At 55.2% G+C, this 14,363-nt stretch overlaps 1 protein-coding gene across 1 annotated transcript; it reads left to right on the top strand.

Moving 5' to 3' along the window:
- Positions 1 to 3,444: 3,444 nt before the first annotated feature.
- TMEM275 (transmembrane protein 275) lies at positions 3,445 to 3,981 on the top strand. Its single transcript, XM_040231256.1, has one exon. It carries the CDS (start codon positions 3,445 to 3,447, stop codon positions 3,979 to 3,981), a length of 537 nt encoding a protein of 178 aa, XP_040087190.1.
- Positions 3,982 to 14,363: the final 10,382 nt, after the last annotated feature.

The following is a 14,363-nucleotide window of genomic DNA, read 5'->3' on the forward strand; positions in this document are numbered from 1 at the left end:
ATCTCACCCTGGCACATCACAGTAAAACTGCCAAAACCCAAAGATAAAGAGTCTTCTCTGTAAAAGAAAAGAAACAAGAGTCTTGGACCCTCTAGCCACCCAGGCTCCCTTACCCTTGTCCAATGTCAGCTGTCAAGAGTCTGTTGTGAGGCAAGCTGAAGGGCTAGACTCCATCCCTCCCTCAGGGGCTCCCTACATCAGCCTCAGACAGAGCCTTTCCCACAGGAAGGACAATGTCAGAAAATGATGAGGTGCAAAAGGGGTGAAATTTGGGAATCTCACAGCACCCCCTGAGGGCAACAGGAAGGAACTGTTGGGATTTACCTCCACATCAACCCCAAAGTCAAAAAAAAAAAAGAAACAAGATTACCTACTGTGTGAACCAGACCACATGTTCTCTGATTCTGATCTCCCTTTTAGTCTAGCCACTAGACCCAAATCGACTTCGCTCTCTGAGCCTCCATTTCCTCAGTTGTAAGATGTGGCTGTTAGTAAGCATCAAGCAAGCATATCATTCGGTGATGTCATGGATGTGAAGATGCTTTGCAGACTATAAACTGTTGTACCCCTTCAGCGGCTGCTACTGCCGCCTGGCAGAACCAACAGCTGCAGATTAAAGACAGCAGATGGTTCATGCAAACAGGGAGCTTCCCGAGGAATCTGTGGTTGGTAGAGGCCCTCGAGGGTCAACATACGCTTTCTTTGCCAGGATTTTGGGGGTTCTGACTTCCTGCCAGTGCCGTGTGTCAGCCAGGAGCTTCTGGCTGGAGTCCCAGGAAAGCTGCTACTTTCCCTGGTGCCACTTGCCAGCATGGTGCCAGGGAAGGGTGCCCTGGAGTCACCAGGTTGGGCAGACCTGGAAACGGCCTCCAGGCCTTCTGACCTGCTTGGGCCAAGCTGATTCCCACCTGGGTCCAGAGTGACAATGCAAACTGGCCTCACCTTTGTACACCCTGTCATCAAATTCTCTCCAACGCCACTGTGTACAGGCTTTGGACTCAGGAAGGACAATTCAGGGCCTGTCCCTAAAGCCCTTCCACCTGAAGGGTGAAAACTGTTCTGATTCCAAACTCAATATGACCAACCCCTCATATCTGAGGCCTGAGAGCCCCTTTTCTATCAGCCACCACTACACAACGTGACTAATATGGAATTCTCACTATGTTCTTCATTGTTCTAAGCACTTGATTTAGCTTAAAGCATTTAATCATCACATCCCATCATGTAGGTTCTCATAATAGCCCCAATTACAGGTGTAAATTGGAGAAGGAAATGGCAACCCACTCCAGTATCCTTGCCTGGAAAATTCCATGTTCTGAGGAGCCTGGCAGGCTACAGTCCACGGGGTCACGAAGAGTCGGACACGACTGAGCAACTTCACTCACGGGGCTTCCCTGGTGGCTCAGCGGTAAAGAACCCACCTGCCAATGCAGACACACAGGTTCGATTCCTGGGTCAGGAAGATCCCCTGGAGAAGGAAATGGCAACCCACTCCAGTATTCTTGCCTGGAAAATCCCATGGACAGAGAAGCCTGGCAGGCTATAGTCCATGGGGTACAAAAGATTCAGACATGATTTAGCGACTAACCAACAATAATAGGTGTTAACACTGAAACACAGAGAAGCCCTGTGTCCAGGTCATGCTCTGTTGCTCATCCAGCATGCTCATCCCAGCAGAGCATGGTTCTGATCACACCCTTCCCACTCCAACTCAGAACCCTTTTCTAACACTTTTTCACAATTCTAGCACAGTTCAGTTCAGTTCAGTTCAGTCACTCAGTCGTGTCCGACTCTTTGCGAACCCATGAATCGCAGCACGCCAGGCCTCCTTGTCCGTCACCACCTCCCGGAGTTCACTCAGAGTCACATCCATCGAGTCCGTGATGCCATCCAGCCATCTCATCCTCTGTCGTCCCCTTCTCCTCCTGCCCCCAATCCCTCCCAGCATCAGAGTCTTTTCCAATGAGTCTACTCTTCCAGGGTGACAATATACAGCCTTGACGCACTCCTTTTCCTATTTGGAACCAGTCTGTTGTTCCATGTCCAGTTCTAGCACAGCTCCATGGCAATGATCTCATCCTCCAAGGGCCTTAATACCTGTGATTCCATGTTATAGAACAGAATTCTCAAAATAGATGTCTTAAATTCCCCAGACTCTGAAGCTTCTGTATGCATTCCCAGAATTCTAGAATCCAATGATAGATCCCACAACCAGTCACAACAAGAAAAACCTAGAAGGGGATCCTAGTACCCAGTGATTGGGCTTTTAAGTCTAGATTCAACAGTATAATCTTGGGGAACTGATGGGGGTAGGATTGGAATCTAATGGAATGTCCAGTCTAGGAAGGACCTGGGGCCTTGGGTCTGCTCCAGCCCAACCAGTGTAGGGACTGTCCCTTCTCACTTGCCATCTGAAACCTCAGGAGCTCCTCACCGTCACAAGGTCACTCACTGGCCAGGCAGCAGGTCACGAGGTCCTGGCCTTGGATATTGGGTAAATCCATAGATCTCGCTGAGCTTCAGTTTCTTCCTCTGGACAAGCTGGGGCTAGACCAGATGGTTTCTAGGGCCTCTATTGCTCAGGGGAGGAAGTTGTCTAAATCCCAAGAGCTGCCCCTGCCCTCTGATTAGGACTACTGATCATGATCATCAGGTAATGAGCACCTAGGCACTGAGCTGAGCACTTTACAGCTATTTACTCATTTAATTGTTTCCCTGGTGGCTCAGACAGGAGAGAATCCACCCACTATGCAGGAGGTGGGGTTCCATCTCCAGCACTGAACTGAAGATTCCCCTGGAGGAGGGCAAGACAATCCACTCCAGTATTGTTGCCTGGAGAATCCCCATGGACAGGGGAGCCTGTAGGCAACAGTCCATGGTGTCGCAAAGAGTTGGACACAACTGAGGGACTAAGCACAGCACTCACTTAATTAGCCCAAAACGGCTTCCTGGAGGAGAGGAGGTGGAGGGTCTGTGTCTGTCTGGAGGACAAGAGGGAGTGGGGAGGGAAAGAAGATAGCAAGATCTGCCACGAGGAAATCCAAGGACGTGAAGAAGCCACTCTTCCCATGTGGGATGAGCTGTTGCTTCCCAGAGGCAGAGGCGGGAACTTGCCTGGCGATCCAGAGGTTAAGACTCCTGGCTTCCACTGCAAGGGGCCCCAGCCCTGGTCAGGGAAGCTCCCCAGGCCGTCGAGGTGCGGCAAAAAAAAAAAAAAAGTCTCACAGAGGCAGAGGCAGGGGCTAGCCAAGATGGCATGACCTCTGCGCTCCCAGGCACTGAACGGAGCCACAGAACCGAGGGTGGGGTGGAAAGCCCGGAAGCCCAGCTGACCTCTCCGTTGCTCTCTGCCCACAGGACGACTGTGAGCTGAGCCCTGACATGTGGGCTGGCCGCGGCCGGCGGCAGGAGGAAACTGAATGAGTGCCCGGAGTCCCCAGGTCGATGCCGCCCCCAGAGAAGAGCCAGGGGCCCCCGGCCTGGGCGCCCGCGGGCCGCGCTCAGGACCGGCTGCCCGGCCCGGCGTCCCCGGCGCTGTTTTGCGCGTGCGGCCTGTGCTTGCTGCTGGCGGGCGTGAACGTGACGCTGGTGGGCGCCTTCGCCTCCTTCGTCCCCGGACACAACGCGCCCCTCGTCGTGGGGCCGGCGCTGCTCGTGCTGGCGCTCGGCTTCTTCGCGGCCTGCTGTGTGTGTAGCCGCCGCCGCGGCCGCGCGCCCCGTTCGCGCTCGGCGGGCGCTGGGAGTCCCGGACAGGGCGGCGGCGGCGGCGGGCGCGTGGCGCTGGAGATGGAGAGCAGCGAGCGCACGGCGCAGGACACCACGGCCGTGCAGCTTAGCCCCGCCGCCTCGGACGCGTCGTCCGGCCGCTCCAGCCCGGGCCCCGGGCCCTTCGCCCTGGACGCCCCCGCGCCCGCTGCAGTCTACGCGCCGCGCGCCGACGGGGTCCGGCTCGACCTGCCCCGGGAGCGCGTCGCCCCCTAGTGAACTGGGTTCCCGGCCCTGCCTTCCCCTGTCCCGGTTCCCTCCCATCAGTGCCGCTGAAGAAAAACAGGGAGGAGGCGAAAGACAAGAAAAAGGAATTTTTCCTATGGGTCCGGGGCTGGGCACAGGTGGCCTCTGCTGTCCCATCTCTGGGACTCGCGGGGTGGGGAGGGGGATGTGATGACGGTGCCCGGGCACTGGCAGCCCTCAAAGGAGGGGGCAATGCCTTGGCCCTTTGGGTGCGGTCTGCTGGGTTCTAGTTTACCTCACCCTCCAGACGTCCCGGCGATGGCACCCCACTCCAGTACTCTTGCCTGGAAAATCCCATGGACAGAGGAGCCTGGTAGGCTGCGGTCCATGGGGTCGCGAAAAGTTGGACACGACTGAGCGACTTCCCTTTCACTTTTCACTTTCATGCATTGGAGAAGGAAATGGCAACCCACTCCAGTGTTCTTCCTGGAGAATCCCAGGGACGGGGGAGCCTGGTGGGCTGCCGTCTATGGGGTCGCACAGAGTCGGACACTACTGAAGTGACTTAGCAGCAGCCAGACTTCCCGGAACTGGGCTGCTGCACCGTCCCCACCCCCCACCCACCACCCATGGCATTTGGGCACTGTGAACGGAGCCACTCTGAGGCGGTTAACTCAGCAAGGCCCTGGAGGGGTGGGAGGAAGTGGGGAGACACAACCAGTCTCAGCCTGGGCTGTCTCCTGTGCCCGCCTGCTGTGAAAGGCTTTGCGCTCCCCTCCGGCCCCTCCCTGACCTCCTGTCTCTACCCCAACCTGACCCTTTGGGATTGATGCCGGGGAGGATCTGATCTGAGCCAGATCATCCATAAGGTAGAGCTGGGTTGAGCATACCCCCATCCTTTCTGCTGGTGGCACAGACAGTAAAGAACCCTGCAATGCAGGAGACCCAGGTTCTATCCTTGGGTAGGTAAGACTCCCTGGAGAAGGGACTGGCTACCCACTCCAGTATTCTTGCCTGGAGAATTCCATGGAAGGAGGAGCCTGAGTGAGCTGATCTACAAACACAGAGCAGGGTGGGCTGGGGGAGATAGGGAAGAGTGGTGAGGAGGCTCCTGCCACCCTGAAGGTCTCCACCTGAACCTCACTGTGCATTCCCGCTATGCCTCACTCTGCTCCTTAATAAAGCACCTTTGGAGTCAAGTCCTGACGGCAAGACCTCCGATCCTGAACCCTGGAGTCTGCAGTCCTCCCAGCCAGTGCCTGGTGCTTCATCATCTCAGCACCAGCTCCTCTTGGAGACCTAGAAGAGAGCCCCAGGAGTGTGTGACTGTGAACAAAAGACTGTCTGAGATGGTGTGTACCTGTGAACAACTGTGGAGGCAGAGTGTCAGATTGAGGGGGGTGGGCGCTGGATGAATATATAAGTGTGATTGTGGGTGAGACAGCCTGGCTATGTGGATGAGATGGGGAGCGTGGGAGTATTTTGGGTGGCACTGTCTGACATCACACCTGCGTGGGAGCGTGTGCGCACGTGTGTGTGTGTGTGGAGGTGGGTGTTGTTGAGGGCTGGGTCACCCAGCAGAGATGGTGAGGGAATAAGGGCTTCCCAGGTCTTGCAAAGCTTACACCTTTCTCATGACCTCTGCTAGGCTTGCAGTCTGAGCTGTCTAGGTGGGTGAGAGCATCTGGCATAGGAATGCAGGCTGCCTTGCAAGAGAAACAAGAGGGCTGGGGGTGGGGAGGAAGACCTTGCAACTCTGGGCCAACCCCTCTCTCACTGCAGGGACCCAGGCAAGCAGTGCCCAGTGATGGTGGCAAACAGTGGCCCACCATCTCTGACTGGCCATGACTCCCTGCCCAGCCACCCTCGGCCTCATCAGCCTCCCTTTCTCTTTCCGGACTGGGCTCTGCTGCTCTTCTGTCCCCACCTAGGCACTTCCCACCAGCCCTGGGGCTTTGCTCTCTTCTTGACCTCCTTGCTGCCTCCGCCTCTCCTGCTGACTCCCCTCTCATGAACCCGGAGAAGAGCAACTACCTCTCAGTGGGTGCTGAGCAGACCATCTCTGTTCATTAGCGTGGGCTGATGGCCCTAACCTTTGAATCATCTACCCTGGAACTGATAACCCCTTCTCAGAGCACTTCCTCCCACCTAAGAAAAATATCTATTTCTGCTTTATTGACTATGCCAAAGCCTTTCACTGTGTGGATCACAATAAACTGTGGAAAATTCTGAAAGAGATGGGAATACCAGACCACCTGACCTGCCTCTTGAGAAATCTGTATGCAGGTCAGGAACCAACAGTTACATCTGGACATGGAACAACAGACTGGTTCCAAATAAGAAAAGGAGTACATCAAGGCTGTATATTGTCACCCTGCTTATTTAACTTCTATGCAGAGTACATCATGAGAAACGCTGGACTGGAAGAAACACAAGCTGGAATCAAGATTGCCAGGAGAAATATCAATAACCTCAGATATGCAGATGACACCACCCTTATGGCAGAAAGTGAAGAGCTAAAAAGCCTCTTGATGAAAGTGAAAGAGGAGAGTGAAAAAGTTGGCTTAAAGGTCAACATTCAGAAAACGAAGATCATGGCATCCAGTCCCATCACTTCATGGGAAATAGCTGAGGAAACAGTAGAAACAGTGTCAGACTTTATTTTGGGGGGCTCCAAAATCACTGCAGATGGTGACTGCAGCCATGAAATTAAAAGACGCTTACTCCTTGGAAGAAAAGTTATGACCAACCTAGATAGTATATTCAAAAGCAGAGACATTACTTTGCCGACTAAGGTCCATCTAGCCAAGGCTATGGTTTTTCCAGTGGTCATGTATGGATGTGAGAGTTGGACTGTGAAGAAGGCTGAGCACCAAAGAATTGATGCATTTGAGCTGGGGTGTTGGAGAAGACTCTTGAGAGTCCCTTGGACTGCAAGGAGATCCAACCAGTCCATTCTGAAGGAGATCAACCCTGGGATTTCTTTGGAAGGAATGATGCTAAAGCTGAAGCTCCAGTACTTTGGCCACCTCATGCGAAGAGTTGACTCATTGGAAAAGACTCTAATGCTGGGAGGGATTGGGTGCAGGAGGAGAAGGGGACGACCGAGGATGAGATGGCTGGATGGCATCCTGGACTCGATGGATGTGAGTCTGAGTGAACTCCGGGAGTTGGTGATGGACAGGGAGGCCTGGTGTGCTGCGATTCATGGGGTCGCAGGGAGTCGGACATGACTGAGCGACTGAACTGAACTGAACTGAAGGGTGTGTGTGTGTGTGTGTGTGTGTATGTGAGGAAGACCACTTCCCCAGCTCCAGGCCTATCTCTTCTGGTTCACTGGCAGCCTCAGACTCCACCTGCTGCCTTGGGAGAGTGAGAGGTGAGTGGGGCCACTGCTGATGCCACCTTCGAGTGTGGTTTGGCCCACCCTTCTCCTGCCACCTTCTTAGGAAGAGGCACCCAAGATTCTAGCCCTGAAATGCCAGGCCTTGCTCAAACCCCTCTCCCTCCTGCTAGTGGAAGCCTGGAATTACACCATCAGGGCTTCCTCTTCTACAGGAAGACTTCCTGATCCTGTATGGGAGCCTGGCTGCTGAAGACGAGGGTGAGGTTAAGGTTCAGAGCAGGTAAGGTTCACACGCTAAGTTTCAGAGCAGCGGGCCACAGGTCTATGATAACAGAGTGGGAGGAGGGTGGCCTCAGAGGAGGGCTCTGGCTCCTGGAGTCTCCCTTCCACTGCTACGCCCAACTGAAGGTCATGCTTTGTCCCATCTGCACCTCCTCCCCTTCCCCAGGCACACCAGGAGATATCTGCACACCCCAGGACCCACTCTCCAATCAGCCAGCCCTATACCAAAACCCCCCAGTGTCTCTCCAGGCCTGCTGCACCCCGGGACTCCTCCCCTGATATCTCTTCAGGGCCCTCTGGAGCAGTATGTCCACCAAGGAGCCACACCCCTGCATGGCCCTCAGAAGGGTCAAGTTCCAGGCCCTGAAGGCAGAGAAGGGCTCCAGGGGAAGGGCAGTAGGGCGCGTGTTTCTGCGGAGGAGAGAAGGCGATTCTGACAGTACAGAGGCAGCAAGCTGCCTGGCCTTGAGGAATCTGAGCAGGGACCGGCTTCTTCCAAAGGGACGCTGCCCAGGGGTCCTAGGATGAAAGCACCGCCCCCTCCCGCCCACAGAGAGAACCACTGCTGGCCAAGCCAGAGGGGCCCACTAAGGGCCAAAAACTCAGATCCTCTCCCTTCCCTCCCACTAGAAGAAATGAAGGCAGCCACTTAGGACCTTTTTTTTTTTTTTTTACTAATTAATTCAGCAAATAATTCCTGAGTCTTACTATGGACCCATGGGCTTCCCAGGTGGTGCTAGTATTAAAGAATCTGCCTGCCAAAGCAGGAGACGTAAGATGTCCCTGGGTCAGGAATATCCCCTGGAGAACTGTATGGCAACCCACTCCAGCATTCTTGCCTGGAGAATCCCACAGACAGAGGAGCCTGGTGGACTACAGTCCACAGGGTCATAGAGTTGGACATGACTGAAGTGACTTAGCACGTACACACTATGGACCCATAGCTTGGTGAGCAAGCTCTGGGGGAGCTCACATTCTACTTAGGGGGAAATTAAAGAATTAAATACATAAGCACACAAGACCAAAACCATTAGCTAATGGATAGTGCTGTGCAGCAAATCACAATAGGAAGAAGCGACAGAGGGACTTGGATGGCTAGAGAGGACTCCTCTGAGAGGTAGCATTTAAGTTGAGCTCTGAAAGCCACACAGAAGTCTAGAGCAAGAACATTTCAAGCTCAGGAAATGGCCGGTGCAACCCTAAGGTGAGAATAAACTTGGCCCCCATGTGTCAGACCAAGAAAGAAGGGGTGTGGAGACAAGGGTGGGAGATGAAGCTGGAGAAGGTGGGGAGTGGGTTGTTGCTCTGCTCCTATAAAGCTAGGCAGCCAAGGCGAGGAGCTGGGGTTTTAATCTCTGTGAGATGGGAACCACAGGTGGGTTTTAAACAGGGACATGATGTGACGTGATTTATGACTTCACCGCTCGCTCTGCCTGCTGTGTGGAAAACAGAGTGTTGAGGGACCTGAGGGAAAAGAGGGGCCGGGTGAGAAGCTCACTGCAGTGGGAAGTGCTGGGGATGGGGACCAGAGTGGTGGCTGTGAGCTGGGCAGATCCTCCACCCATTTTTGAGGTCTCCCTATCAGTATTTAAGGGAGTAAGAGAGAGGAATCTGGGAGGAAGTGCTAGAATTGTGGTTTGCACAGCTGGGTCTATGGTGGGCGACAAAGCAAGGGCTATGGCCAGATGAAAGGTCAGCTTACCCAGTGGAGCTGTCCCATAGGAGCTGGAGCCACACCCCCGAGCTCCAGATGGAGAGCCCCGCTGATGCAGATGAAGAAATTAACCTGTGGGTGGTGGTGAAGCCATGTATCCTGATGATGTGGGTGAAGGGAGGTGAAGACGGGACCAGAACCTCGAGTAGTCCAACCTCTGACTCTAGGGCAGAGTAGGGACTTGAAGTTGCCTAGTTCTGAATCTCACCTTCCGCCAGTGCCTTTCCAGTGAGGTCTGTCCACTAGGAGTTGGGAATTAGGGAGAAGGGAGTAGAAGGTGAGCTCCAAGAGGTTGGGACTTCTGGCTTGTTGACAGCTATGCACTCAGTGCCCACCTGGCACAAGGCAGATGCCTGACAAATAGTTGTCAAGCAACTGAATGAGTAAAAAGGTGTGAAGGTTATCACACAGCTAAGATTCTGGGCCTCCCGCAATAGCAACTTATCAAGATACCCAATTCTGAACAGGAAGGGAGAAAAGTTCTTATGTGTGTGGGGATTGCCCTGGACAATTCCTGTTTTCTGCCTTGTGAGGAGGTGGAGTGAGGCTGGAATATAGAGCTGTCTGGAGAGACACTGACGGATGCACATGAGGGCCAGGCTCCCGTAAGTAGGAGGTGGCCGGATAGGTGGGCTGACTGCGGAAACCAGCACTGCTAGGGAGTGCCACCAGAGGGCACCCTGGGCACACGACAGGGGATAGAGGTGACAGTCCCGCCAGACCCCACAACTTCCCCCATTTCCTTTTCTGAGGGGCCAGGCCTGAGGAGATGGAGAGCAGGGAGTTGGGTGTGCATGCAGAAGTGGGTGTTAAAGTCACCCAAATTTACTAAGTGACATCTCCAACTCTGGATTCTGACCTTATCACAGAGGGAGGCCTGATACTGGACACAGACTTATGCTTTATCAAGGACACAGCTAAGTCCTGGGTCTGGTCCTAGACCGAGTCCTCACTCTGACCTTCGACTGAGCCCCTGCCCGGGTCCATATGAGGTCCTGACCTGAACTTGACCCTGATCACATTGTGAGCCTTGATCCTGACTGCTCCATACAGTGAACACTGATCCTGATCAATGCTGACCTGTATCAAAGATTGCACCCCGACCTGGGTACAGGCTAAGCCTTAATCGTGGACAAACAGTAAGCTCTTATTCGGTCACAGGCTGAGCCCTGACCTTGATCCACGCACCAAGCCCTGATTCTAGTATCAGGCTGAACCCGATGCTAGTCACAGAGTCCTGAATCTGGTCCCAAACTGAACGCTGACCCTGAACTGAGACTCAGCTTTCGTCATGGTCAAAGACTGAGCCCTGATCTCTAGGACTTGTTCCCAAATACCCTGGACTTCAGGACTTTCCAGATGAGGCTTTCAGGCCAGACTTTAGCCCCAGAAGGCAGTACCTTCTGGAAACACTTTTGAGGGGGAGGGAAGAAATTCTGGGTCTCTGAGTGGTCCAGAAACTCCTAGACATTGCATCCCTGAAAGGCTAGACAGAGAAAGGCTGGCTCTAGGCTGTCTGGGACGTGAGGCGGTAAGGACAGCTGGGCCTTCTCCAGGTACCCCTGGAGCTCCACGTGGGGCCTGCCTACCTGCCTGTGTGTCTGGGGCCCTCCAGCCTGGGCGCCTCTTCCATCTGTACTTCTGATTCCTGCAGAAAACTGGGCAAATCCCTTCCACTCACTGGGCTGTGCTCCACCCCCTTGTTACCTTTCAGGGACAAAGGGGAGAAGGTGACCAGGTCATAACTGAGGGTCCTGTGTCCCTACCATGTGCACTGGCAGGAAGAGAAGCCCCCTTCCTCTGGTCAATCCCTGCAGACAAGCAAGAAAAAGTGAATCGTGCTCACGGCGGCACTCGCCAGGCCTCAGCCTCAGGTGGGCAGTGTCAGTCAGACAAGAGCAGGGAGGTAGGAAGTAGGAGTCCCAGCGATCCCTGTGCACTCTGGGGGCCCGGTGTGTGTGAGGGGAGGTAGGTCCTCCCCTGGGCACACTGCCCAGGTCAGGGCTGGGCCCCAGGGCCTTGTCCCTGCAGGCCGAGCCGGCATCAGCCAGGCCCTCCCCCGGCTCACCTGGGGAGGCACTGGGGCGGGGAGGGGTGGGGGGCGCTGAGGGCCGAGCCAGGCAGGAGCGGGGGCGGGGGAGGGGGCGGCTCGAGTCAAAAAACGCTGACGCCGAAGACAATGAGCTCTCCGAGGCTGAGGCAACTCATTTGGTCCCGGCCACGCTTTATTAAATTCTCATAAACCTGTCAGGGGGGACAGGGCTCGCTTCAGTTTACCTCATTAGCCCGACACAATGACAGTGAGGGGGAGGGCGAGGGAGGGGGCGGCCAGGGGAGGCCCGGGCTCAGCGCTGAGAACCGAGCCAGCCAGGAAGATAATTGAATTAAGTGGCTTTTGTTAATGGTTTTTAAGACTCCGAAGTGTAAATAACATTTAGGGTCTTTCTTTTAATGGGGCTGGGGTTTTAGAGACCCCAGGAGCTTAGGGGAGGCCTAGCCCGGGTCCCTGCCCCCTCGCCCACTCCAGGGGAGCTTGGGAGGGGCCACCTGCAGAGCTGCCCCAGATGGGAGGCGGGGCTGGGAGGAGCGAGGGGAGGGGCCTAAGAAGGGGTCACGACTTCCTTGGTGGGTCTTTGAACCCAGGTGAGGTTAAAAGAGGGCCTAGAGAGGGCAGAAATTCAGGGGCTGACAGCGGCGACCTGGCCAGGGTTATGTCTGAGGTGCTGCTGGAGTCACGGACTGTGAGGGTCAGGGAATCTCAGGGCCAGGGGGTGGGGAGAGCAGGGGTGGGGGTCTTCATTCGTCACTCAGAGATCTGTGGTACTAGGCGGTTTCAGCTGTATTGCCTATTGCCCGTGGGGAGGCCCCCTTGGAGACAGTGAGCACCCGTCTGTGACGCGTGCAAAGGTTGCGGTGGTGGGTGGCCTAGACCCTGGTTCCTGAGGGAGACTGGACTTGAACTGAGCGATAAGAGAACCTGCAGCTAGAGGTGGAGAGTTCACTTCTCTGGGGGCGCTGGGCCTGGGGAGCTGCACTGGAAGGAATAGGGACGTGGACAAGCTGCTTGGGAACCTGTCCCTCGGCTTTCTTCAGTCACAGTGTCTCCCTCCCCGCAGACAGGACCAGGTACCAGCGCTGGCAGGGAGGGAGGCAAGGGCTCTGGGCTAGGTAGGTCCCCTGGGGCTGGAGGTGCCGTGGGGCGGGGCTGGCCCTGGGCCAGCCCACAAAGGGTTAAGGCATTAATCGCCCTGCATGCGACAAAGGGAAGTGAATTTTCTGATCCAGAAAGGATCAGTCCCTGGGACGCCCCATCAGGCCCTTCAGCGTGAAATTACACCCCAGCGGGGGTGCTCCCCTCCCCCAACACACACTACCCGCCTAGGCCTGGCACAGGATTAGGGCCTGGAGTCATCAACTATTTAATAGATCCCACCCCCCTCCCACCCCTTCTCCCCCAGAGCCTTCACTGGAGCCTCCAGGCCTGCACCAGCCTCTTTCCTCACCGGCTGTCCACCTGGATGTTGATCTGACATGTCTGGTCCTCTCTGGCCCCACTCGTGGTCTGATCCTTCCATCTCTCTCCTCCATTGCACCCTGATCCCACTCCCTATTTGAGTCCTTCTTGACCTTTCATCAGGGCTTCCCTGGTGGCTCAGAGGTTAAAGCGTCTGCCTGCAATGCGGGAGACCTGGGTTCAATCCCTGGGTCAGGAAGCTCCCCTGGAGAAGGAAATGGCAACCCACTCCAGTATTCTTGCCTGGAGAATCCCATGGACGGAGGAGCCTGGTGGGCAGAGTCGGACACAACTGAGCGACTTCACTTTCACCTTTACTTTGACCTTTCATCAGCACCCCAAACGTATCTGTTGCAGCGCTTATCTATTTGTTGTCTGTCTCCAGCACTGAGTGCCTTGGGAGCAGGGACCGTCTTGTTCAGCACTGCATTTCCAGTTCCCAAAGCTGTGTCTGGCACATAGATGGTGTTCAATAAACATTAGTTGACTAAAGATCCTCCCATCCTCCTCACAAAGACTAGGGGTGGATAGCCCCTGAAGTCGGGACACTGGGGCTCAAGACTGAGAGGAGAGAGCTAAAGCTTGTGCAAAACAAGAGCCACATCCTCGGGAAGAGACCAGGCTGGGCTATGGCCTCAGCCTCAGGGCCAGGCTCATCTCTAAAGAAGGAAAGAAACGTCCCTGGTGGTCCTGTGGTTAAAAATCTGCCTGCCAATGCAGGGGACATGGGTTCAGTCCTGGTCCAGGAAGATCCCACATGCTGCGGAGCCGCTAAGCCCATGTGCCACAAGTACTGAGCCCACACTCTAGAACCCGCGAGCCACAGCTACTGAAATCCATGTGCTCTGCAACGAGAGAAGCCACCACAGTGAGAAGCCTGTGCGCCACAATGAAGAGTAGCCCCTGCTCTCCACAACTAGAGAAAGCCAGCACGCAGCAACAGAGGTCCAGTGCAGTCAAAAATAAAGAAAGAAAAGAAAGATGTATTTTTTAAAAAATGGAGAAGAAGGTTGAGATCCTGCATGGCCCAAGGGTGCTTACTCCTCCTTGGGTGCCATCCCTGGACACATCCCACTTCCTTGGGCAGCTGCTGGGCCTTTGCCAAATGAGTGCCTTGACACACCATCTGCACCCCCCGGGTATGTGGTCCAGGCTGGGAAGAGGCCCTGGATGGAACAGCTGAGGAAACTGGGCCATGAATATCACTCAGCAGGACATTCAGAAAGCAAGGCCTTCCAAGGCAGGCAGGTGGCCTGAAGAGCCTGTCCTCCAGCCTCTGCACAGGAAGCAGAGGCCCAGAAAAGGCCAGGGCTCGCCCAAGGCCCCAGAGCAAGTCCAGACAGGACCCGGGCCCCCGGAATCCCAGGCAGAGCCCACCCCTCTTGCTGCCCCTCCAGCGCAGTACTGGTTCCACAACAACTCTGCGTCTGGTTCTGACCATGCCCCCGGGTCCTGCTCAGGGAGCTCCATCTGGATTTACCTGGTGCTCCAGAGAGGTCAAGAGAGGGAAGGGGCAAGGAGTGACCCCGCAAGCCTTCCCAGAGAGGGTGCATGTG

This window comes from Oryx dammah, unplaced genomic scaffold (genome assembly GCF_014754425.2).
Source record: "Oryx dammah isolate SB20612 unplaced genomic scaffold, SCBI_Odam_1.1 HiC_scaffold_28, whole genome shotgun sequence".
Lineage (NCBI taxonomy): Eukaryota > Metazoa > Chordata > Mammalia > Artiodactyla > Bovidae > Oryx > Oryx dammah.

Coding starts and splice junctions, on each gene's coding strand:
- TMEM275 (XM_040231256.1), top strand. CDS start 3,445: ATGCCGCCCCCAGAGAAGAGCCAGGGGCCCCCGGCCTGGGCGCCCGCG.